We start from the raw sequence: 25503 nt of genomic DNA, 5'->3' as shown, positions 1-25503 counted from the left end.
TTGGGGGGGGGGGGGTGTCTCTTTTTCTGATGTCATTCACCATAGCACAGAAAATATGAACTTCTGCTGGCCAATCTTTATAGTTCCTTCCATCAAACCCAGCTGGGAAAGGATCTTACCCAGTTTCCTATTGGTCTTTGAAGATGAATCTGTGGAACCAACACAGGTTGTTTCCTGCTTAGTCTATTGGAATATAAACTTCCTCCAAGCAAGGGAGGCAGAGTTCTGGAATAATATACTGTGCAGTCTCCTCTCAATGGCCTCCTTTCTCAGAGTGGTGAGATTCCTCAAACCGTGGCCCGCATTTCCTTTAGAATAGTGAGGTCACTATAAGACAGTCTGGTGAGATCTTCTAGTGTCCGGCCGTCTTGATGCACAGCAGTGAGAAAGTGCTGTCGTCATAAGAGCCATGTCAATTAAGCACAGTTAGCCACAATACGCAGGAAACCTTGTTATTTTCACCAGTTGGAGACATTCCTGAGCAACCTTCAGCAGTACACTGTCTAAGACTAGAACCTCAAGCAATGAAATCATTTTCCTCATTTTTCGTTTACTGCCAGATTTTTATTTCAACTGACCAAGTTTTTTTATAGGCATTTTTTCAAAAGATTTCTCACATAAAACAGGTGTAACTCTAAATAACGCTATCAGGCATTTTAACATGCACCACAATTGCACGCTGTGAAATTATGTAATACTATAGTATAAAGTCTGTAACAAATTCTAATAAGGTCAGTTAAGGTCAGGTAATGTCTCCGAGCACACAATGTCAAAACAATTCCACCTTAAGTATGTATCCACACACCAGTATTTGTCTTAGTATTTGAATTTGCTGCACCATGGTACCTTGTCAAACAAACAAGAACATCTTCATATTTTCTATTGCAAAATCAAATCTTTAGGAACAAAACTGCACTTGATGTGTCAGTGTCTGCAGTGATGAAATTCAGCTTCAGTCTAAAAATTTTAGCTGGCTACCTCACCAGTATACCATCATGATGTTTGCCAGTACACCCCTCATACAGTAATATTACCAATGGATTCTTAGCCTTGTGATACACAACTTGTCACCTCAATTTTGCATGGCTAGATCAGCTTAAAATCTAAGCTAACATACACCTCACTTAAAAAAAAAATCTTAAAAATGCACTTGTTGCATAAGATTTTCAGATACTGCAACTCATGCTTATAGCAAGCGATTGTATCGCTTTCGTTCCCTGCCAAGTTTGTCACCAAAAGAAATTATAGAGGCGTTTCTAGAGGCGTTACGTCTAAGCACCAACACTGAACAGGTTCCCCAGCATTGCAGGGGCAAGATGACTGAAAAATTACTCACTTTCAGATTAGTGAAAAACATTTCAGAGCACGCTAAACTGTGACTGCCGTTTCCAAGGAAATAAAAGCCGATTCACACAATGTCAGGGTTTGCTTTCTGAGACCAGAGAAACTTTATAGGGAGCCGTATACGTTCCGTATAGATCATTTTCACTTTTTTTAAATATCATTACATCAAAAATGAATGAAAGATGTATGGAAATGCAACTTTTTATCCTAAATGTTGTGGCATATATCGAATAATATCCAGTAATATATATTTAAATTTTATTGTTCCCAGAATTAAATCTAATCTAATCTATATTCACAATGATAGTTTTGGAATGTTACAGGAAGTGTTCAGTGTGTAGTTAGAAGATCTTAGATTCTTGCACAACGCGAGATTGAAGCCACTGTGTAGAAGTAAAACTGATCTAGAACGTTTTTCTATTTTTTTATTGAAAGACCAGCAGCAAAAAAAATGCCATTTCATGTTCCTTTAAAAAACCATCTATGTAATATTTTCAAGTAATCACTGTCAAAATGGGTTTGAGTTCCAACATTATGCAGGATCCCATCAGCACTGATCTTACACATCAAAGCGTGAGTCCTTATCTAATTCATCAGCAAATGAGAACCCTGTTGCTTAAATGGGGATCATGTCCTTACAAACAGGGTCTGAACCGCACCAATACCACCTTCCAGTCAGCACTTAATGTTCCTGGTTTTTTTTCTTCTTGGATTTTTTCACTTCAGTTACTTGAAGAACCTGTTCCTTCGCCATCCTCCTCTTCCTTTTCTCGATGCTTCTTGCGTCGTCTGTCCCATTCTGTGCCTCAGAGAGTACGGTTTCCACATCTCTCTCCTCCACAGTCTGCCCCAGCTTCCTCTTCTTGCTCTTCCTACAGCGGTATGTCTCTGCACCGTCCTGATCCCGGACCTCCTGCTGTCCTAGTCCGCCGGTGGTTGTGCAGTCTTCCGTTATCACTTCCTCGCCATCCTCTCTATCTGCACGTCTTCGCTGCTTCTTCTTTTTCTTCCTGCCCTGGTTCCCACACTCCTCTGTTTCATGGCTTTCTGTTTCCTTCTCTCCTCTGTCCTTTTTTTTCTTTTTCGAGCTGGGCTTCCTCCCCTTGGGAGGGTCCAGGGAGCCTTCAGGGGGTCCGTCTGCAGCCTTGGGGGTCGGCGTTTCCCGGCGGCCTTCTTTCAGACCAGCCATCCTCTGAGCAAAGTACTCCTGCATGGTGAGAGAGCTGGTCACTGTGTTGATGGTGTTATTCACTTCCGGGTCAGAGGTCACAGCCTCTTCATCCGCAGGAACATCTTCCTGATGATCGTTTTGCTTTAAAATTGAAAAACAAAACAAAGAATAATACTTTAACAGGGTGACAAATATCAATGCACATTTAAGTAGTTAATACACTGTTTCAGAGCCTTATGAGGCACACTGTAAAACAAATCCAGTTCAAACTCAGTGTAATTTATGCATAGTAGCCCCTGTTCAACGTTTTAAAGTGAAATAAATGTTTAAACTGATACTATAAAATGTTGCATAATTTCAGAGCTGGTGGATTTTAGTTGCATTACACTAAAAACAGACAAAAGACAAAAAGTCTGGAACTTAAGTTCCAAATAGTTTTTAATTTTTATAATAATATATTATTATAGTCTTATTATGATATTAGTTCTTACATGAGTGTTAACCTAGACAGTACCAGTAGTATGAACATAAAAATCCCTTAAATCCCTTGGACAGCCCCATACAACATACCTAACACAAGTCATATTTCATACGTGACGACACCAAACCGACGGTAGTTCTGGGCTTCAGCTTCCTTAACAGGAAAGCTGTGACCTAGACCTCGCGCCAAACCCAGAAACTGAAGGCGATATGATTCACAAACAATCACTACTTGTGGTAATTAGCCTTGTTTGCGGTCAGTTCAGTTCTGGCGGAACTGACAGCTTATGTGATGAGCTGCTCTCATCTGTTATACTTGGCTACTTAGATTATGTGTTTATATCAGACACGTACAAATTAGTGCAAAAAATCATAGTCTCTTAGTTACTGTGTCATCCCACTTCAAATCTGCACAAATCAGTGTGTATTTGAACACTACTGGGTATATTTGAATTTCACTAATATTAGAATTAGGCGATCAGTGGTCATTGTTAACACACCACAGCGCACAGTGCGCAACAACGAAATGTGTCCTCTGCATTTAACCCATATGTGACTTTCGTGACATAGCAGGGGGCAGCTAATTCAGCGCCTGGGGAGCAGTGCTTGGGGGTGGTACCTTGCTCAAGGTACCTCAGTGGTGTCTTGCTGGTCGGGGATTCAAACCAGCAATCTTTCAATTACAAGTGCGCTTCACTAACCATCAAGCCACCACTGCCCACTAAATAAACAAACAAACAGGGGAGAGCGCAAACGCAGTCCTCCATTACCAGAGATTATGCAGTGGAGATTCCCACATTTGGGGAATTCGCAGGGGTCAGCACAGCCGCAGTGCAATGGCTGGGCCTCACCCTGGGTGAACCACCTTTGTGATCATGGTATCTCACATACATCTATACATACATACACACACACATGCATACAGCAAACAAGGCTAATTACCACAAGTAGTAATTCTCTGTGAATCATATCACATTCATATACACACATATACATATATATTCACACATACACACACACACATATACATATATATTCACACATACACACACACACACATACATACATACATATATATACACATATAATATATATACACATATAATATAATGTAGTGTGTGTGTGTGTGTGTGTGTATAGGAATCAGTTTTTTTTTGTTTTTTTTTTAAATGGCTTCAAATGATTATGTTCAAACAAGACTGAAACCAGGCAATTAGGATGATGTCGGTGTTTCATATCGGATTAAATGTTTCCATGACATACTAGAAAAACCAGTGCAGACAGTGCTGGAAGAGGTTTTAAAGCAAACAGCAAAGAGAACCAGTATTTTTTTTTTTTTTTTTTTAAAGTGTTAATGTCGCTCTATAATCATAAAACAGATCAAAGGAATTATAAAAGTTTTAGCTACTGGTTCTCACCGAGATGACCCAAAGCTCATATGTGGTTTAGAAGGTACTCCATTTATCTTTCTCACAAAGAAACGAATAAACAATTGTTTTTTTTACATGACAGACGAGTGAATGATGAGCCTTCGAGGAATGAATCCATTGCGAAATCGCTGTCTTGCGCACGTGGTTGGCACCTCCAGTACCCATGTGGTGCAGATGTATGCAGTGTGTTTGAACATCTGAGGATCACTAATCCTTCAAGGTTTACAGTGATTTCTTTTTAATCTGTACTCAGTGTTCTAATGCAAGACCAGACCTACACATACAACACCCACTAATGGTTCTCAGGGGGCACCCATTCCCCACGTCCATCCAAGGTTCTTCACTGCTTGATGTTGACTTCAAGGTACATTTGGGAATTAAAAAAAATGTAAATATGCTTACGACACCAAAATGACACATACCAACCAAAACAAGCAAGCAAACAATTAAAGACTTGCCTGCAGAGCCCCGAAGATCTGGCTCTCAGAAGGCAATTCACATGAACGAGGCTTTTAAATGTCTCACATCAGATTTCACCTCCGTGCGTCAGAGTAACAGGGGCACCAAGACAACCAAACGCCAACAACGCCAGCGGCTCAAAATCCACGCTGCTGACAAGAGCATTTCTTTACCGTTACATATTCTTAATAAATATTCAAACAGTTTTGAAAATTAAAACATGCACTAATTAGTTATATTAGGTAGTTAAAAAGCAAAAGAGAAAGGACCCAGCTTTGTCCACAGTTATTACACAGCAAGGCCTTACAGCCGGAGGGTTGTGACCACTGAGGTAAGACAACGCAAAGAGGATTTATCGTTCATTTGATGGCTAGAAACCACTTCGGAGAAGCATCCAAAATTGCTCTCTGGAGAGGGATGGGAAAATCCAGAGAGAAATGGCAATTTTGTGCACAGTTCCAAGCGGGCGGCCTGAGGGGGTCTATTAGGTTTATCTGTAATACGGCAGAACCTGCTGTCAGGACTGCCCCCCCCGACGATTCATCCTACTACAAGCACTTAAGCTACAGTTCACACTCACGCTGACGCCCAATCCCCCCCCAAATGACTCTGAATTCTTTTATGTAATGCAAATTAAGTTTCCACTTTCAAAACAAGATAAAGTAATGAGTCAAAATGGACATACAGTGCAGTGGCTTCAGTGGATTGCAGCTAACTCAAAGCGTAAAATTACGTCAAAGCCAGTGACGGTGCAGTGGCTTCAGTGGATTGCAGCTAACACAAAGCGTAAAATTACGTCAAAGCCAGTGACGGTGCAGTGGCTTCAGTGGATTGCAGCTAACACAAAGCGTAAAATTACGTCAAAGCCAGTGACGGTGCAGTGGCTTCAGTGGATTGCAGCTAACACAAAGCGTAAAATTACGTCAAAGCCAGTGACGGTGCAGTGGCTTCAGTGGATTGCAGCTAACACAAAGCGTAAAATTACATCAAAGCCAGGGTTAAATGAAGCTATTATGCAAAAATACTGACAGATTCCAAATAAGCATTCCTGTCATATAGAGTATCAATCAATTGTTGCCACAGTGAAATAAGATTTGATTGCATTGGGGACATTTTTGAAACTAAAAAAAAAAAAAAATTAGTCTTCAGTGAGGTTATTTTTTAATCCAGCTGAAACTAAAAAAATAAAGGCCAAAATCCATACGATCGATACTGCAAAACAGGAAGTGCTCTCTATTCTCAGAAAGATAAAGCACTAAGTAGAACTCCCCAGGTGAGATTGTTTGTTTTTTTTAAACCACCCCCCCCACCCCAAACACACACTGTTTAAATCTCACGAGTGTGTCCCACAGCTCCTGACAGACCCCACCCCTGTCCCACACTACATGGGACACAGCAACAGAGCCGGGGGGGGGGGGGGGTTTCTCTGGTAAACCCTGTTCCACCCCCCCCCCCGGACACCTCGCTCCAGGAAGGGGATACGGTCCCGCCACCGTGTGCGGGTGCGAGATAAGGCGGCTTTGGGGGGAGCGACGCTGGGCTATCAGCTCTTCCTGCTCCCCTCTCCTGGCAGAAGTCGGGGCCGAGGGGCCGTGCAGCCGGATCTGGGGGGGGGACTCCAAGAAAACATGAGGGGGCCTAAAGAACGGGAGCCTCCCTCGGCGACGTGCCGCTGCTGGGGGGGCACGGAGCCTGACACCCAGCTCTGGACGATGAAACATCATAGCATGAAAAATGTTGGGACAGTCCGACTTATTTAAATATTTTATCCCTCTGGCATTTGTAGTCATGCGTGCATAATGGCGCCAAGGCAGTCTTCCACATTAAATTTAAAAAACAACAGGGCAACCGCTCTGAAATAAGCATTCCTCTTACGCTGCTCTGTGAGAGCCTTACTATTAGGTCTGTAACGTCTTTTCATTTGAATATTCTAGCTCAATTGTGGTGGTGTTAGATTGACAAAATTTTAATTTTACACGAAATAATTAAAACGCTCAATGTTTAAATACCCTTTTGTTGATTTGATGTGAACAAACCCTTAAAGCGTAGCTAAACTGAGCCATTCAAATGGACGTTGATGGGTGAGATTAACGAACATAGAGTACCCTATGCAGTCTAGCTACTGTCACTATGTCATCCTGGACGACCATAAATATTATATCTCCATTACTGTGCAAAACCACAAACACACACACACCCACCCACCCACACCCACCCACCCACCCACACACACACACACACACACACACACACACACACACACACACACACACACACACACAGACACACACACACACACACAGACACACAGACACACAGACACACACACACACACACACACACACACACACACGTTCCGAATTACAAAACCGCTTAAGTGAAAACAAAAGACAGGGGTAATAATGTTTCCTCGATGCCGGTGTGGGGGCGTGCCACGCATAGCGTGAGACACACAATGATAGCTGTCAGAGCAGCTTTGGGGACCAAGGTAGTGTCCCCCAACCCCAGGACGATGAGCTTAATGCTTAACGCCACCTACCTGGATAGTAAATATATGCTTGTTCAGAAAAACACACCATTTCGCATTTTAATATATGGAAATGAACAGTAACAGAATAACAAAAGAATTTGCTCTGCTCTCCGAAAACACAATCTTCTTGTACAGCTATAAAGATACTACTTTGATTCTCAAAGCTCTCCTCAGGGCCACCCTAGCAATTCCATGCACTCATGAAATTTCACCATCTGCTCACTTAATTAACAAAATAACTTAATAAAATAAATGATCAGATGAGATACTGATTAGCCAAACATGATATGCTATTGGTCAAGCCAACAAATACACAAGTATATCAGATGATTAATGCAAATCCGGGGGTTACTCTTGCAGGTTTTTAACAGACACTGTGACAGACATTGTAGTTTTACATCAAAATGAAGATTAAGTAAATAACTTTCTTTGGCAGCCTTCTTCCGCAGACTTCTGCAGAGTACTGTACATGACAGAATTTAATTAAGAGGCAAAAATTTCCAAGCATTTTCCAAGATCGGTCCTAATTTACAAAGTCATTATTACATTATTTGTACCTATGACCTACAAATGACATAGCAGAGCACACAGCACAGGTATAACCAGCTCCGGTGTACAGGCTGACAGATATACAGCTAGCAAAAACAGACCCACTGATTCAATGCCAAGGTGCATTTTCTCCAGAGGTTAAACCGTGGTCAAAGTAGAGCGCAGTTGGATCACACTATCGGCTAGTAATACCCAGCCAATATTATCGGTAACCTTTTCCCACAATGGTCTGGAGTGTCGCCTTATTGTCCTGTCACCATTATAAATTTGTCCGAAGACTGAAATTATAGATCACGATTAGATCACTTAGCATCCCAGAGCCAGCAGAAGAAGAGGCCTTGCCTAGCTAGCCGCTAAACAGTTAGCCCCTTGTGCCGAGTAAACAATTAAAATACTTAAACCAGCCACTACATTCATTACAGCAGCTGAATTATGAAGCAGTGCTACACGCCTTTTGCTCCCGTTCTACCACACACATCTGCTATTCGTATCGGCCACCTATGCAAGTACACAGACTTAAATATAACGATGCATTTCCACTATACAGCGGCTTATCTAAGTACTTGCACAGAGGTCCAGAACAAACCACCTCTGAGGAAACTTTTTTTTTTTTTTTTTTACTTTATTAATAATCAGCTTCTGCTCCCCCACGACGCAGCTGTAAGGCCAACCTTGATTTAGCGCACATGCTATTTAGTGTGTGCGCATGCAGGAGTGTGGTGTTATGTGGCATATTACTGTTTTACACGTGTATCTAGGAGCCGAACAGGGGAAAAAAAAAACAAAAAAACAACTTGTACCAGCGTAGCTTGTAGCTTCCGGAGTCGCTACGTCTTTATTCTACCCCCAGGAGCTTAGCTGTCTGACCCAAGATGGAAGATATAACGTTTATTTTCCTACGCGTGATTTATTAGAATAAAAGGCAGTGATTAAATGCAACCAGGAACCACAAACAGCCGAGGAATTGCAAATCTTCCGGCAGTTACATTTAACTGGCCCCCAGCCCCCCCAACTACCACAAGCACCCCCCCCCCCACACCAACCCACCCCTTTGGTAATTACCCACCGCGGCATTCCTGCCACAGCCCGTAACTAAGAGACAGTGATTTTGCGCTAATCTGTACGTGTCGAGGGTGGGTGGGAGGCGGGTTGGCAGGCGCGGGGGGGTGGGGGGGGGCTGTCGAGTGACTGCCAAGGAGGGTGTCACCGGCGGGCATCTGGTTTCCACAGCAGCAACGACAGGCCTGTCGGCAGGCGGCACTTTAGGAGCCAGTGCTTTGTCTGAGGCAATTAGATGCTATCGGAGATCAATCAGGGACACAACAGACGAGTTGTCAAGCGCGGGAGGGCGGGCCGCCAAACCCCCTGCCTCGTCAAGAGGGCTCACCTGACTGCCTTAAAATCACTATCGCATAGCCGTGTTATATAAGGGCATCAGGCTTGTAGCGGAAAACAAACAAAAACCCTGCGTCAAAACTAAGCTATGGGAAGCAGGGCCAGGTTGGCGTCAAGCCAGACCAGAACCCCCCACCCCCCCACCCCCAGCAGGTCAGAACAAGGTCTGGCTACATTACCATCACCCAGCAAGTCACCGTCCTGCTCTCCAAAGGTACGAGGAAGCAACTGAGACTAGAGGCCGCTTCCAACCGCCAGGACACGGAAGATTTAACACTTCGTACCGTCAAGTGCGTCTTTCTCGTCTTCACTTGTTTCCTGACTGCGCCAAACGCGAACAGAGCTGTGACCCCCGCGAGCCCCGCGAGCCCCGGCCGCCCACGCGAGGCAGCAGCACCTGCGACTCTCCCGCCGCCCTCGCCCCAAACAGGCCAGATGCACCCCCCCCACACCATCATCCGAGGAGGGCCGCGTGGGACGCTCCATTCTTTACCCGGCGGCGCGTGGGCGATGTGACGCCACCCCCCTCCCGTTGGGTCCCACCCGCTACCCTTTGTGTTGCCACAGGAGTGGGAGTGAGAGGGGTCGGGGGTCACGCCAACCCCAGGCTGCGCGCCCATCCCTGCCTGACCCCAAATGCACTCCAAACCCAGAAGGGCCACATCACCCCATTTATCAATCGCGCTCGATAACCATGGAGCAGCGGGTCACGGAATAGAACTTTCCAACCCTTACAGGAGAACCAAGATCAGGACCCCAATTCTCCACACTTACAGGCGTCCAGCAATGACCCAAAAACAGCTCATCTCAATTAAAACAGCAACAAATCACTACCACCAAAAACAGCAAATAGCAAAACTGTCGCTTGCCCTGAAAGCCAATCAAACAAAGGAAAATTATCTTAACACTCGCATTCAAAGAGAGCAGGGAGTCAGCAGACAGGTGAACATTCCCATTTCTCAGATTCCAGATTGGCGGATGACTCCATAATTGCCTAGAACAGTATACAGATTAATATGCCCTCTATCCATGCCATACATACCACATGCTGCCAAATGTCAAACGTAATAGACTTTAAATAGAAACAATAACGGTAAAGCAACTTAAAAGTATAAAGTGTTTACATCATACATTAAAAAAAGCAAAAGGGTGGACCATTCTTTATATGACTGGTATTTTTCTTTATTCTTTACAAATCTGTTCTCTATATGGGAAAAGTATGTTCTACCCACGATGCATCAGGTGGGCTCTTAGATACCTTTTTGTTGTACTGCAATCACAACTGTATCGTTCTGTTAAGAATACGCCAGGCAACAGGTTGCTTAGAAACCACGCTGACATCTGGCAACAAACCAGGAGAGGCCTTAGAAACTCAAAAAAAAAAAAAAAAAAAAAAAAAAAAAGTCAAACTGATGTCATTATCTACGGTACTTCTAAAATTTGGATGGGATGAGGAGAGAGAGAGAAAAAAAAAAAAAAACTTACACAAGTGAGTGATTATTAACAAACGGAGCCGACACTGTACACACAAGCAGAAATTAAAAGCCCTTTTTTTTTTTAATAGGTGCACTCCAGAAGTTCAACCGAAATATGCGTCAAAATGGACATTGATTAAAGAGAAGTGATTAACATATCAAAAAAATGTATATATAAAGACGTCAAAAGCCACGGAATAACAGTTGTCCAAAAGGAGATATTTTCAAAGCCACAAAAAAAGTAAAAGAGCTGGCAAAAAAATTTCAAAATATAAGAAAGGGTGGGGGGGGGGGGGGGGGGATGCTTCACAATCCGGCTTTCATGCAAACGGCAGGTTTAAAAAATGGCCGACAACCCTTGATGTATGAATCGGGGGGGACACCATTTATCAGTGGCCCCTCTTCCTCACCCGCTCGGGTGCATGATGCCACGGGACCATGCCGCTCCCCTTTGACTGATTAATTAGCCAATCAGGGGACATTTTTCACCCGGAGGCAGGCTGGTTTATTTCAGCGAACGCGGTCCCTCTAACGGAGACACATTAGAGCCAAGTCGGCTCTTTTGGCTCACCGGAGTGGCCGGGCGCGGTGGACGGGAGATAAATCAAACCGGCTCCCCGCGGCTCCCTAACTAAACCCCTGAGGAAAGTCGCGGCCAGAGGCTCCCGTCCGCCCGCCGATAAGCAGCGGAGCAGGGCCCTGCCAAGCGCCTTCCCTTACAAAGTGCCAGTCGCTTTGATTTTCAGCTGACTGTCATCCATCTTGCGGTGAGTAATTGCACGGTGGCCAAAAAGACACGGGCGCCAGTGGGCTAGGGCACGCTGACGGATCGGGGCGAGATCGGGTGATGGATAGCTGCTCGGGCGAGGGGGCGGAGGCCAGGCAGCCAGACGTTTAATAATGTTTACCGAATATAGTTTTTTTTTTTTTTTTTGGGAGGGTGGGAGTGGTTTGTTCCCAGCATCGAAAAGCGACAGGAAACTGTCGCACGTCCCCTGTTTAATAGAACTGAGAGTATTTGCATGGCTATCCAAGGCAGGTGCGTGAAGACGGACAGGCCTGGGGGCGACACACATTAGGGAAGCGGGGGCGGTTTTTAATTTTGACCTTTGAGTTAAGGAAAGCCGGGCACCATAAATAACTCCAGACCCAAGTCTGCCGGTACGTTCCGCACCAGCCTCCCACGGAGTCAGCGAGCCGCAGGTTTCACTGAACTATTTGCGGTACAAATGACCCCCCCCCCCCCAACTATTACCATTAACACCTGCATGCTGCCTGTGATGGTCTTACTGGGCTTTAGTCCGCGTTTGACCCTGATGACCCCGAATTAAAAACGCCCAAGAAAACATGATCTGGACATCAAATACGATAAAGAGACGACGGCACGTTGAAATACGCGTTACCATGGTTTCCGGTGCCTCATGGCACCTGTGATGAGGGGGGGCACCCCAAGTGAGTAGTCGGAGGACACAGGATGCAAAGGGCCAACACTGAAGACAAAGCGGCTGGGTAGAGAGACACACCCACCCACGGCACAGAGGGGGGCGTCCAGCGGCCAGCTATCTGCTTAGACGGGTACTGGAGCATTTTAAGATCCATTTATTTTTTACCCACGATAAGTCAACCAGGAAGTCCAGCTACATAGAGGAAGGAAACTCCACACAGGGGGTGCTGGCGATGATGGGGATGAAACTAGTTTGTTTTTCTTTTTTTCCTTTTAATAAAAGTGCGTTGTGGGGAGGGGGGGGGGGGTAATTCACCTGCAGCGAACGTGCAGAAATAAACCTACATTCCTCGCCTCTGCACATGAACCAAGGCGGAGTAAAACCCAACACAAAGGCTAAAAGTAGCCCTGAACTTACCCCCGCCCCCCCTATAACCCACACTCCTAGCCTAGCCCCCCCCCCCCATTTTCCTTGGATTTGCCGGCCCATCTCCCGGGACACCATTGTGATTCTGTTCAGTGCGTTCAATCTGCTGGACAAAGCTTATTCCGGAAAGAACTGTAACATAACAGAACGATTTTTAAAAAATAAGCACCACACATAAACACCCCTGCTTCCATTTTGAATCGACGCGGCCCCCGCCGCCATTGTTCTCGCCGCTTGGACGGGGGCAGAATGGACTGTGCGCTTCAGTCACAAATATGGATTCCGGTGCTGATTTCTCACAGATCAGCAGTGAGGAAACATAACTAACGGGGCAGTTTGTCAACTTCTTTCATATCTTACTGGAGAGGGGAGAAGAGTCAACATGACAAATAATTTCCAAGATGCATTTCTGCCCGAAACACATAAAAACTGAGCACTTTAGAAGGCCGTCCCAGCTGCATCAGCCTAAGAGGCATGTGGCGATGACTACATCCATGAGTTGCTCATCGGTATTTTTCACGGAAGGTGTGCCTGACGTCTTTTGTCCACCCCCAACATATCTTTCGCCCCACAATTCCACGACAATCTTGTAAGAACAGCCCAATTCCATGGAGCACGGTGCATCTCTACCGGAACAACTGGGCACGACTTAGATGTTTTTCTTGTTCAGATGATTCCCTCACCCCTTTGGATCTGCAGTCCTGGATACGCAATGACTGTAAACATACCAGGAGAGACTCAGAGTGCGAGAAATACAGACCAGCACCAAAACGGCACAGACCCACCCGGGATCAGAGCAGATCGGGAGGAGGACGTTCAGCCTGGGGGAGAGCAGGTGGAAAAGCGTCTTTACGAGGAAATCCACACACACACACACACACACACACACACACACACACACCAACCAAAACAATATCATGCAGGAATCTCACATCATGCAGCTACAGGGCAGAGATCAAACCTGACATCACGCCTCATCTGTCAGAACACCTCGTCTGTCTGACAGATTAAATAATTACTTAACGTTCATATTGACTAAATATTGCGGCATGGCAACCAAACCATTGCCAAGGCAACAGAGCCACCTGGATTTTAAAGGCAATGATCAAAGCTGGAAAGCAAGGAGCTGCTGCCTTCAGGTGCTTCACCTGAGATGTGTGACTATCCACCCAAATCACGGGACAAAAAGTGGTTTAAAAAAAAAAAAAAAAAAAAAACGAAGAAAGAAAATTTTAACTCATTATCATTGATAAAATCACATAATCGCTGAGAATATGAAAGCTGTTAACCAACATGACTCACAGTGGGGTATTCTACTCAATCACCTGTCTTAGGACTGCAAAGAGAGACTCTGTGCCCTTAAACTCCCACCCACCACCACCAACCAGTGCTGGCAGGGTCAACCTCAGACTCTGCAACAGCCTTCAAGAGTGCAGATACGCAGTCACCCAGTCAGCGGAAGTGAGAACTTTCTCAGCTTGCCGAAGTCATCATTTCGGAGAGGGACTTATCCCGGAAAACGGCCGCGGGGATCCCAGAATCCCGTCACAGATCCTATTGGTGTGCTCCACTCACCTGATGAGGCTGGAACAGTGGAGAAAGTCAAAGCGGTAATCTGTTAAAGGGATTAATGCCGCGCGCGGACCAGGCACCCGGGTCAGCCACCAGCTTGCGGCAAGGCTAATCTGCAGCAGCAGCTGCTGGGATGCGGTTGCCCGGGGTGGACGGGCACTGGGGGGGGGGGGGGTTATCGCACACATCGATCGGCGTTAGTTTTGACCACATGGCAGGGATACAAAAATCACTTCCGGAGCATCTCTCACTTCTGGTCCGTCGGGCGAGTTGCCATGACACATCATCTTTTCTTTTACACAGACGAGGGAGATTACGGGATTTTGGCTGCTGAATATTGCTGGCATCCGTATAGTGAATACCACTGGCTGACTAAGTTCACGAACATTCACCAGCCAGCAACACCCCACCCTGCCCACCCCGGCCCGCCCCTCAAGAAAGATGGCAGCGATCGGAGGGAACGACGTGGCTGGCAGCGTGAAGGCCGGCGATGCACGAGGGCAGGGAGCGACTCACCTCGACCTTCTCTTCTGAAGGCTTGGTCCTCTTCCCGAAGACACAGGCCAGGTCTGTCTGGCTGCGGCTGGAAAGGTCCTTTCCTGATAGAGACAGCCATCGAACACAAGAACATTAACAATGTAACACTGCCCAGCTCTGCCTGACAGCCATCTACCATTATACTCTATGGATTTATATCTATATCAACACACACACACACACACACACACACACACACACACACACACACAAACCTTTAGATTCTGTAGCTACTTAGAAAGCTCCATAAACAGTGGTCAGTCATTATATAAACCCAACTGAAAAGAGTAAGAAATGTATCCTTTAAAATCTACTTTCTCAATTACTATGCGAACAAACAGCAGACAAAGAACTCGCTGTTCAACTTACAATGGAGGAACTGGACATAGAGACGTGTGTGTGTGTATATATACACCTATAAATATTATACACATATATACATACACACACTATGCAGCCACGCAAAGACCCAGCTACACAGATGGTGATCTAACTGCCCAAGACCTCCAGCGGCGGGAAAGACGCCGGGCGCCGAGGCGGACCATCCAGCACAGGCACTCCAGCGGCACCCACGGCCCGCAGGACGAAGGCGGCCCCCACACACAGCGAGGCCCCCACATGCACAGCTGCATCCTCTTCCTCCAGACGGGTCCTGATAACGTTTACTTATTTATTGCTCTTAAACCCCCCCCACAACCTCACACACACACATACACACACACACACACATACACACATACACACACCCCACCCCAGAGCAATCCTTCATCACAGAAACCCAAAGGGCCACATCAAAGAGGCTCCAGCAGCTTGGGACACGCAGGAGCCCCACCTCAGGCTGAGGTTCACGGCCTCAGACGTAAAGCGAGGCTGAGGCTTAAGGGCCCAGCTAAGGGCCGCTGACCGATTCTCACAGCTAACACCACAATGTAACTGGGTATTAAAGATCTGAAATTACATTTATGCATGGCAGTCTGTACGTCTCCCAGACCTGCTCTGTGTACTATGTCATGTCATGGAGTGGCATCCCATCCACGCCCCCCCTCCCCCCCAGGCCCACGCAGTGAACTTCCTGAGATTGACTCCAGGCTTGACAGATTCCTGCACTGGGCAGCTGGAGGAAATTGAGAGATTTTTCTAAATTTCTTATATGGACTTCTGAGGTCATACGCTTCAGAGTCAACCAGCAAGGGAAAAAAAGGTTAAGTTACCACAAAGTAAATCCAGTTAGAGCCACAATTTCTGAAACTCTACAAGTTCTGAAACTTTTCCCACCACATCTTTGTGGTACTAATATAAAATAAGACCCATCCAGAAGCGATATCTGAGGAACATTCCAGGTCCAGCTGAGCTTCTCAACATCTCCCATGCAGGGCGGGTTGAATTAACGCTGGGTTATCTTGCCCGGCATAGCAGAAGCAACCAGTGGAACGTTGAGGGCGTCCATAAATAAACTCAACATCAAACGTCTCCTAAAGGACAGCTGATAAATGCGAAGGCAATTAAAATGAGGTTACTGGTTTACGCAGCAGGTATGCAGGGGGTACGGGAGCAGCAACACCTCTCCACGGGAAAGACGGCCATCAATCCTTAAAGCTCCAACCGTGGAACAAAGCATGGCAGAACATCAATAAACACAGACAGTCAACTCTCCGTTCTCCGAGGTCCTGAACCTTTCTCACTAAAATTTGACCGGTTTTGCTGACCTCCTTGGGTACTGCAACCAACCATCGTGAAACCTTTACAGTTAAAAATGAGCTAACTGGTAGAAGTTTGAGGTTTTGAGATAATGTCCACCAGAAGGATCAGGCGACCTTCTAAACCACACATAGTAGGATTGTCAAACTGACTGTTTGGCATCTTTCAGCCATGTCAAGATGAAAGGTTAAATAAATGGTACATTTTCCAATCATCTACCCAGTTGGGGGGGGGGGGGGGGCTACGATGGCGTGTTAAAAGACCCCGCAGAGCAGATGCTCGACAATCTCCAGTGAGAGAAGCGGCTCCTTCACACGATGAGTGACTCTGCAATTGCCATTAATTTGATGACAGCTATACCTGTCCATCACGCGAATGAACACTGCATAAGGGGAGTTTATATTTTAAGAAACTGATAACTTTTTTTAATCCTGAAAGAACAATGTTTTAACCCAAACCTGAAGTAAATAACAGCACCAGCCTTAAGCAGTCACTAAGAACTGAGGAAACCCCCCCCTCCTCCCCGTCACGATCCATGCCGACCTACAGTACCCCCCTTCGCCATCTAGGACGACCTATAGCACCAGTATCCAGCGGGAAAGAAGCATAGCGCCGCAGCTGCTCCCCATGACAGGTCAGTCCACGCCTCCCCCAAGATGTGGGGACCAATGCCAGCAACTCCTCCTCTGGGGACAGCACACACTCCCAGCGCAGGGTCGCTGTCGGCAACCTGGCCTGTCCCTCCATGACTACCATTGGGTAGAGGGCGGGGGGCGGGGGCAAAGCAAACATGTCACTACATGTGTTGAACAGTTATCATAGCAACAGGGGAAGCAACTGGAAAACCCAGAATTCCAGTTGCACCGGCCGGGCTGTTTCACGCCTGTCCCTTTAAAGCAAGTTGCGGGTGGCAGTACAATACTATATAAACATGACCTTTGACCTCTCTCTTGCGATGACATCGCTTGACAGGTTGATATGGCATGGCAAAGGCGGGGATGTTCGGCGGAACGCGCCAACACACACCCGTTACGTCTCACAGCTGTATGATCCTTGTGCAATATGATAAACATACAAACACGAATATTAATGGTTGGGGGGGGGCGGGGCTTCCACAAGTAGCGCACACAAGGTTTCGGTTTCCACCGGGATTTGAGATCCAAACAGCAAAGTCATAATTAGAGATCCTTGTTCGTCTGCCTGGCTGTCAGGGGGAATCCGATATCGCTAAGAGGCACGGCACTCCTCCTCCGCACCGAACGGCGGGCGATCCCCGCGCCGGCCGCAGACCCCAGGGCGGGACAGAGAGGAGAGCACAGCAAACGAGGGCCCCAGCTGTCGACACGGGAAACAGGAAGTCCTGTTGTGGAGCACTCTTAGGGCCAGGTGAAGAGAACCCAGTAACCTTTTCCTCTGCTTAAAAACCCCACTAAAAAAAAAAAAAAAAATACTCATTTCCACAAACAAAGCTTTGTCTGCCAGAACACAGATTCATTACTTTAAAGGGATCTGAATTGTCTTTAAACAGTGAAAACGGATTCTAGGTCATTCACAGGGAAGATATGACAGGGCTCAATTTAAACATGGGAAGCAAATTGAAACTTATTTAACTTCTATTACAAGGAGTTAAATAAGAACATAGCAGAGACCTGACCACCACCCCCCCCCCCCCCCACTGCCACCCCCACCCACAGAAACTGCTGAGGTTTATTTATTATTTATTAGCTTCCTGACCTACAAAGGGAAATTAACTGGGCCAGGCAGTCCATCGCTACCAGGCTGTGCACGGTGTGACCCCGCACCCCTTCAGCAGCGAGACGGAGTAGAGCGGTGCACCCAAACTGCCCTCCACCCCTCGTACTGACCCCCAGAACGAAGAACAGAATAAAACAGGCAGACGGCACGGAAATCCAGGTAGACGGGTTTGAAATTCAAATGGAGCCCGACACTGAACACTTGACGGCAGAGATGTGCATCTGAGACACCCAAACATACAAACCAGAAACCGGGAAAAATTTACTGGTGTCCCTGCACCACCTGACTGAATTATTCCAAACCATGATCTGGTTCTGGCACACAGAGGCCAAACTACCTGCAGATGTGGTGATGTGATGCCCTCAGCAACGAGCCCATTGAATTATTTCTCCATGACAAGAAGGGAACTGGCAAGTATATTTGTTAGCAAATAAATCCTCATATATACAGCCCAATCATCGCTGGACCAGACCATAACAAAGGCCCAGTTTCCCATAAAGCAGCAATGAATGAAATTAAAGCTCTGCTTCATTATTGCATCCAGACAGGTGAAAACTCGGTCACCAGATAAAAGTACTTCTGCTTGGTGAAGTTACTATAGTTCTCAGATCAGATCGTTACTCAGGGTTTTTGGAAACCTAGGTACTCCCACACGGCCTCTGAATAAAATCCACAGCACGCAGCTGCCGTTTTAAGGTCAGTCGGCATTATTTTTATTTATTTATTATAACTTCACAGATAACAGGCTGCAGGTGATGTCTGATTGTGCTGCGGTTTTTTTTTTTGGGGGGGGGGGGGGGTGTTTTGGAGACTTAAGTGTAACCTGCTGATCCCTGAGATTGCTAGGGAAGACAAAATTAGATCATCTGATGACTGTGATCACAACAATAATAACTTAGATTATAAGCAATTCATTTGAAGAATGCTGGTTGAATAAAAGATGTTATGCGATCTGAAGCAGTAAGACCTTTTAACAGGACAAAGGGTCACTGACCTTTGGTAAATTTCATGTAATGAACTCTTTTTTTAGATGTCTTAGACTTCTCTTCCAAGCTAAAACTCTGCTTTGGCTCAGCTGTCGATTCTGAAAGACATAAATGCCACAAGTCATCAAAAGACTCAACAACAAAGACAATGATAATTTAAAATGCTGAATGTTGCTACAATGAAAAGACTTATTGCAGCAGAAGAGACTGCAAATGGGTTTCAGTTTAGATTAAGTACCGGTTCCTGAATATTAGCTATACTGAGCACTTTCAAGAATACAATGTTACGCAAATAGAACCAGACAGAATATAAACAATGAAGGTTTTGTGATTATTGGTGTAGCTAAACAAACAAACATGTAACAGTAGATCTCTATGGAATAAATTCAAATAATTTAAAGAAAACATTAAATGTTGTGTTTTTTTAGAAGCCGTTAAGAATTTAGTCTAAAATGTCCCCATGTGACCCACCAGCCCAGACACAGAAACACTAAAAAGCATCATAAACATCAGGTTTAAAAAGAGGTTCTGAAGATCCGTCCATTGATGTTGTATCCAAGGTAAACAAGATATCCAGGGAAGAAATGCCATTGAATCAGGAGAAGGATCACCTTGAAAAAAATCTGCACCACGCAGTTAATATTTTGTTCCAGTACAATGGCTAGTTCAACTTACAACAAAACATCAGATTAGCAATACTTAGTATCCACAGCAGTATTTCATTTCCAATCACTGCACAACAGCTATCAGCCTATCAGCTATCCTCCTCAACTGAAGTGCTACAATACTGCCACCTAGTGTGCTATATATAAATGGCGATTAAAAACAAGTCTACCTAATTGTCTGCATTTACTTCACAAGCTTTCATTAAAATTAACCACAAAAGCACCGTCTTCCATGTTTCTTCAGCATCCTTCAAAAATGGCACATTTCTAGCCAAAAGCTTTCACTGTGCTTCCTATCGACATATCTATAGACCTTCATAATCATCAGAGGGCAGTGGTGGCCTAATGGTTAGGGAAGCACACTTGTCATTGAAAGGTTGCTGGTTCAAATCCCCGACCAACAAGGTACTGCCCCCTAGCACTACTCCCCAGGTGCTAAATAATAGCTGCCCACTACTATGTCGCATATGGGTTAAACGAAAAGAACACATTTTGTTGTGGTGTGTCAATCACTTTCACTAAATCAGGCCCTCCAACCATTTGTACTGGAAAACACCTCATGCAGCCTACAATAAGAGAGTTCTGTGAAATGCAAGTGACAGACTGTTTACAACCCAAAGCAAAAGGTACCGTTCTGGCTGTGGCAGCTGTTTAAATCTGCAAGAATCTGGTTGAAATCGTCCTGATGGGCAATCCAGTTGTCCTGAAGGCGCAAAGACAGCATCAAGTTCTACTGAGTAAGAATGAGGTACAGCTAGACACTAAAGCACAGTGCATCATTATGAAGATTCATCACATTAATATAGAAAAGAATAACCGATTTCTTGCTACCTCGTGAATTAAACCTCTTGTTGAAGAAAAAAAACACGCAAATAAAATTTCTTTACACAGCACGCAGTAGCGGCCCCCACACAGCAGCCCCCAGATGACGGCGTCTGCCCGACAGACCTCATAGCTGGCGGTCGTGCCCAAGCCTAGCGTGTTGTTCTTCACTTTAACTTTGATGTGCTCCGTGGCGCCTTGCTCGGTTCTTCCCAGGCCCTGGGCATCAAACGATGAAATGTACGTGAGAGTTTAACCAAACCAAACCGAAAAATTCGTCTATCAAAGAGGGCACAGAATAGGCTTGTCTCGACTATGCTTGACATAACATCAGTTTCACATCGGTTACACTGGTATACAATACTAATAAATGTAATAATACGTGTAAACGTAATAAATGTACATGTAATGTACTTACCTTTCCTTTGGACCATCCCATTTTCTCCAACATCTTCTGGCCGAATTTGGACTCATCTTTACTCCAGGTGCTGTTCCTTGGATCGACCGACCATTTCTGTTTCCTGCGGGCTACAGAAAAACGCACAGGGTTAACCTGTCGCTATAGAGAGAGAGATATATGTGTAAAATGACTCGAATGTTGCTGGAAAAAAAGAAAAACGCAATCAAACCCCAATAATAAATGTTCTATCAAACACATGGAATGAAACCCACGTTCTGACAGCATCGCCATCTTCGTAGGTCCTCACAGGAGTGTCTCATTATATGCCTGTATAAAAATCCTCCGTGTGACGATATACTTATGAACAAAAACAAAATATATTTCACATTTAAAAACACATAATAATAATAATAACGACAAAATAAAATAAACACATTGTATAGGTTTTCTTTATTATTTAATCTAAATAAATAAATAAATAAATATGTGCGACTGAAGGGTGACACCAGGGGGCGGTAATACACCTCATTATCCGGCACTGTTATACGCCCAGATAAAATGTTTAAATTACATAATTCTTTATTAACGAAAAAGGTTTGGTAGCTGGACAGTACAAATTTCAGTAGGTTGATGTGTACTTGTGATACGTTGGCTATAAACTTGCACAGCTATGCACTCAAACCACATATACACATGCATAGTTTGGTTCTCTTGACTTATTTTAATTTCATTAGACTGTCAGAGGTGAGATTACTGAATCCATTCCTTATGCTACTTAGTTATTTCTAATTTAGTGTAACTAAACTATTAATGCCAGAAATGCTTCTCCCCCTTTTTTGCTACCATGTCACCCCCCGTTCATCTGGGTCATCAGCACATCAGCTGAAAGATCATCAGATGAACCATGCACACACCGGCCTTGCGACAGTGTCTAAAAAAACAGAGCCACGTGTTGTCCTGATACCGGCTGGCTCCACTGTGCCTCGATTCCAGCACTTGCGAAAGCGATCGAGTTGTCATAACCTTCCCAGGCCAAATTTACCCATATTTGCATCGGCAGTAGTTTAGGTGGCGTCACTTAATGACGTTAGTTATCTGTAGTTTACGCCGTTTCTCTCTCTTGCTCTGCCCCTTATACACCCTTTCTTGAAAATCAGTATCAGGTTTATACTGTGACGGAATTCAAGTACAGGTACAAGTACACTTCATGAAATTTAACTGGAATACTTTTAAAATACCCATTTTTGAAACAATGTATATATTTTAAGTCAGCATTAGTCGAGTTTCTAAACCAGTAGAACTGTTTCAAACTAATGTTATCCTGTCCTTCTGCAAGCATAAATTTTTCTTAGTTGTCCACGCAGTGAGCTTATAGCAATAAGAACACATTACTAGAAAGGACAGCGATTTTTGCATTTAAAGATATTTTAATATGAAATACATAAGCATAAATCTGAATTGTGAAATTAATTGTTAACTGTGGTTAAAACGGTGGCTAGGCTAATTGCTTTGTTTGTTCACAGAAATCATCTCATTGGTTTGCGCATTTATTCAAACATTAAAAAGAAAACGTGTCCATATTCCACCAGCATTTAGCCTGATTAATAAAAACGGTTACAAAAAAACACAAAATACCCTTTCACTCATATACATATTACAGTTTCTTTAAGTATTCTAAAAGTATTCTGAATAAGATACACGTTTTACGTCTTCTACCAGAATATATGTACATTCAGGATTGTTTAGTCAGTATTCAGACAATAAATAGGCTACTATACAGTATTGTGCCCAACCCCTCTCACAAATGAGTGCAAGTACAACGCGATCAGCTTAATCCAGCTGCACCCAAGCTTGATTTCCACACCTTTAGGCGTGACGTACGCTAACTATAGGCCTAATCGTAATAAGATTTTTCGGTCATTCCTAGTGTGATATACACGAGCACTCTGATTTAACCAGACGATTTACCCGATTTTAATTGTACCCCTGCTAGATGTATTTTTTTTTCTAATTTCAAATTTGGCTGGTCAGTTTGATGGTATAATTTTTTTTTTTACTATGTAAATCGATTAAACTATAACGAGTTGTTCTTTTCACAAGATCGATAGAGAACGCATCAGATAAATCACGGGGGAAATACTATGAAATTCCGCTTAAGCGACTCTGCAACTGAACAGTTCCCTCATAGGTCCGCTCAAAACAGGCATGACCTTGAGCAATAGGTGAACTAGAAGAATGCAACGATAAAACTTTTCAATGTACTATTTGCCTGACTTTCACGTCGCTATACACCAAAAGCGTCTGCTAAATAAATACATCTAAGATAAAATGAATGCGGTCCGATAGTAATATTTTATTGTATAACTTCGAGCTGTGGTAGGCAAGTACAATCACGCGAGACTTATTTGTACTAAGCCAACGTGACTTATGTGCCTTCTCATATCCTTGAAATGCCATTGTGCTTCGGGGTAATGGCTTTGTTCCTACAAAGTGTCAGTTTAATTCTGTCAACACCCATGCAACACCTCAACAGATACTAATGCCAATACGGAAAAATACCTGTGACATTTCCCGCAATTATTGTATAAACGACTAGGATGGCTCTATAGCTATTTAGTGTGATGCTGTTTACTTGACTATGTTAACTAAATTGAACGCGTGATCAACCATGCTTCCATTTTTAAGCAGTACTCAAAAGCCTATGATGAACCGTTTTGGGACAGCATGTCAACCGCTGCTCCTGTCATGTTTTTCAATTTAAGTGACCCACCTGGTCTGAGCATAAATTTCCCCCGTATTTGACCGAGTCAGCAGACACACGAAAGGCTCACGTGGTTGGGGGTCTGCTAAAAGCTAGTCCTGGTCACTGGCTCGCTGCCCAGAACATTTTATTTTAGGGAAGCTGAAGACGTGGTAATAATGCGATCAGGGGCGTTGCTAGAGATTTTGGGCCCCATGAAAGCATATCATATTAGGCCCCCCAGTCCAAACCAATCCAGTTATTTTCCTAATTTTTTAGGGCCCCTGTCACTCAGGGGCCCTTGGAATCGTCCTAGCTTTCCTCCCCCTTACGGCGCCCCTGAATGCGATTGGGAGCCACATCACATGAGAAGTATGAACTCCTTTCATTCCTCCTTATCCTGGTCGGGCTCCCATGTCTCGTGACTTAGTTTCTTTCAGGTACATATCTCATAATCTGATGATGACTGATGAGAATGTAATTCTTATGCAACCTGTTAGCCCCTCCTGCAAGATGTGGTTAGTGCTGGCAGGAATATCCACTGATGACTTGCAGTGGCATTACAAAATAAGAGAGGCCTGTACCAGGAAAGGGGCAGATCATGGGATCTTCCACTGTTCCGCTATGTAACCAGTAACAGTAGCAGTGGAATTGCATGTGATACCAGAGGCTTAGCTGCACCTCAGCTCTCGACCGAAGCGGTGGGCCGGTTTTGGACCATGGCATTGATTAACACTTGATTAAAAAAACATGTTTTTACCACACAAAACCATGCAGAATATTTTTTATTGGGATAGAACATTAATATGCAATGTACATGCCATAGGCCTACATTAAATTAAGTTGCTGTAATTGTCGTTTTCCCTTTTTCCTGAACTGTATGCTGCTAAATAGCGTGTTATATAGTGTCACTGCTGCATATTTGAGGAAAAAAAAAACTAATTTACAGATCAGCGTGTGGACAGCCACGTGATGTATACATTTATGCTCGTTTCAGTGTGTATGGAATTACTTCCGCAAATGACGTGAAAACGTCACAGCCTGCGTAAATGTGGGAGTTATTTTGAGGCGTCATTTTTCTCCCTGCTGGGGAGAGCGATTTTGCTCCTAACCTCCACAACCCCTTCAGCCCTTGGATGTGGCTGCTGGTCAGCATTACCCAGTGAGAGCTGTGGAATGCCAGGACCATGCTCATCTGCAGAGAGGTTCATCTGGAGGCACAAAGGCTGTCTCACAAAATCTGGGCCGACTTGAACTTCAGGATGGAGACTGATGTCATCTCCTCTTCTGAAGCACACAGATGGTACTTGGGGTTTAAGGTAAGTGTGCTTTCTTTCTGCTTGAGGTGTTTTTCATAGTTTTAAATGAATTAATTACACAAATTTAGTAGTTTTGGTTGGTTACTTGTAGCACCCTTTCAACCTTAATTTAATAACAATATGAATCTATATTTGGTGTGTTTTGCATTGTGTGTGATTAACCTTGTTTTATTCCCAAAATCTCAGATTGCTTGCATTTAAGGTTACATTTTAATCACTGTAATGTCCATGTTATTTGATGTTTGCATTTCTTGCTTTTAAGAATTCTTCCAGTTTTATTGTTGATTTTAAGAAATATTGTGTTT

General features: G+C 44.5%; 1 protein-coding gene and 1 non-coding gene across 2 annotated transcripts; both read right to left on the bottom strand.

Annotated features, from left to right (window-relative positions):
- Positions 1 to 1752: 1752 nt before the first annotated feature.
- Positions 1753 to 21457, bottom strand: pinx1 (PIN2 (TERF1) interacting telomerase inhibitor 1). The gene is made up of 7 exons (XM_023800726.1): positions 21412 to 21457; positions 21158 to 21267; positions 20866 to 20958; positions 20548 to 20620; positions 19261 to 19350; positions 14793 to 14875; positions 1753 to 2656 (listed from the first exon to the last, which is right to left on the bottom strand). The coding sequence occupies exons 1-7, from the start codon at positions 21428 to 21430 to the stop codon at positions 2027 to 2029; spliced, it is 1098 nt and encodes a 365-aa protein (XP_023656494.1). The 5' UTR covers positions 21431 to 21457; the 3' UTR covers positions 1753 to 2026.
- LOC111838126 (U1 spliceosomal RNA) lies at positions 3734 to 3892 on the bottom strand. Its single transcript, XR_002836810.1, has one exon. It is a non-coding gene; the product is annotated as a U1 spliceosomal RNA (small nuclear RNA).
- Positions 21458 to 25503: the final 4046 nt, after the last annotated feature.

This window comes from Paramormyrops kingsleyae, chromosome 19 (genome assembly GCF_048594095.1).
Source record: "Paramormyrops kingsleyae isolate MSU_618 chromosome 19, PKINGS_0.4, whole genome shotgun sequence".
Lineage (NCBI taxonomy): Eukaryota > Metazoa > Chordata > Actinopteri > Osteoglossiformes > Mormyridae > Paramormyrops > Paramormyrops kingsleyae.
The sequence above is the reverse complement of the archived record's forward strand: the minus strand, read 5'-3'. Positions and strand labels throughout refer to the sequence as shown.

Bases quoted from the DNA above. Each gene is read 5' to 3' on its own strand.
- pinx1 (XM_023800726.1), bottom strand. The intron at 19,351-20,547 runs GTACCTTTTGCT...TATGTCTTTCAG, and splicing joins CAGCTGCCACAGCCAGAACG to AATCGACAGCTGAGCCAAAG. The intron at 14,876-19,260 runs GTCAGTGACCCT...TGTCTCTATCAG, and splicing joins TTACATGAAATTTACCAAAG to GAAAGGACCTTTCCAGCCGC.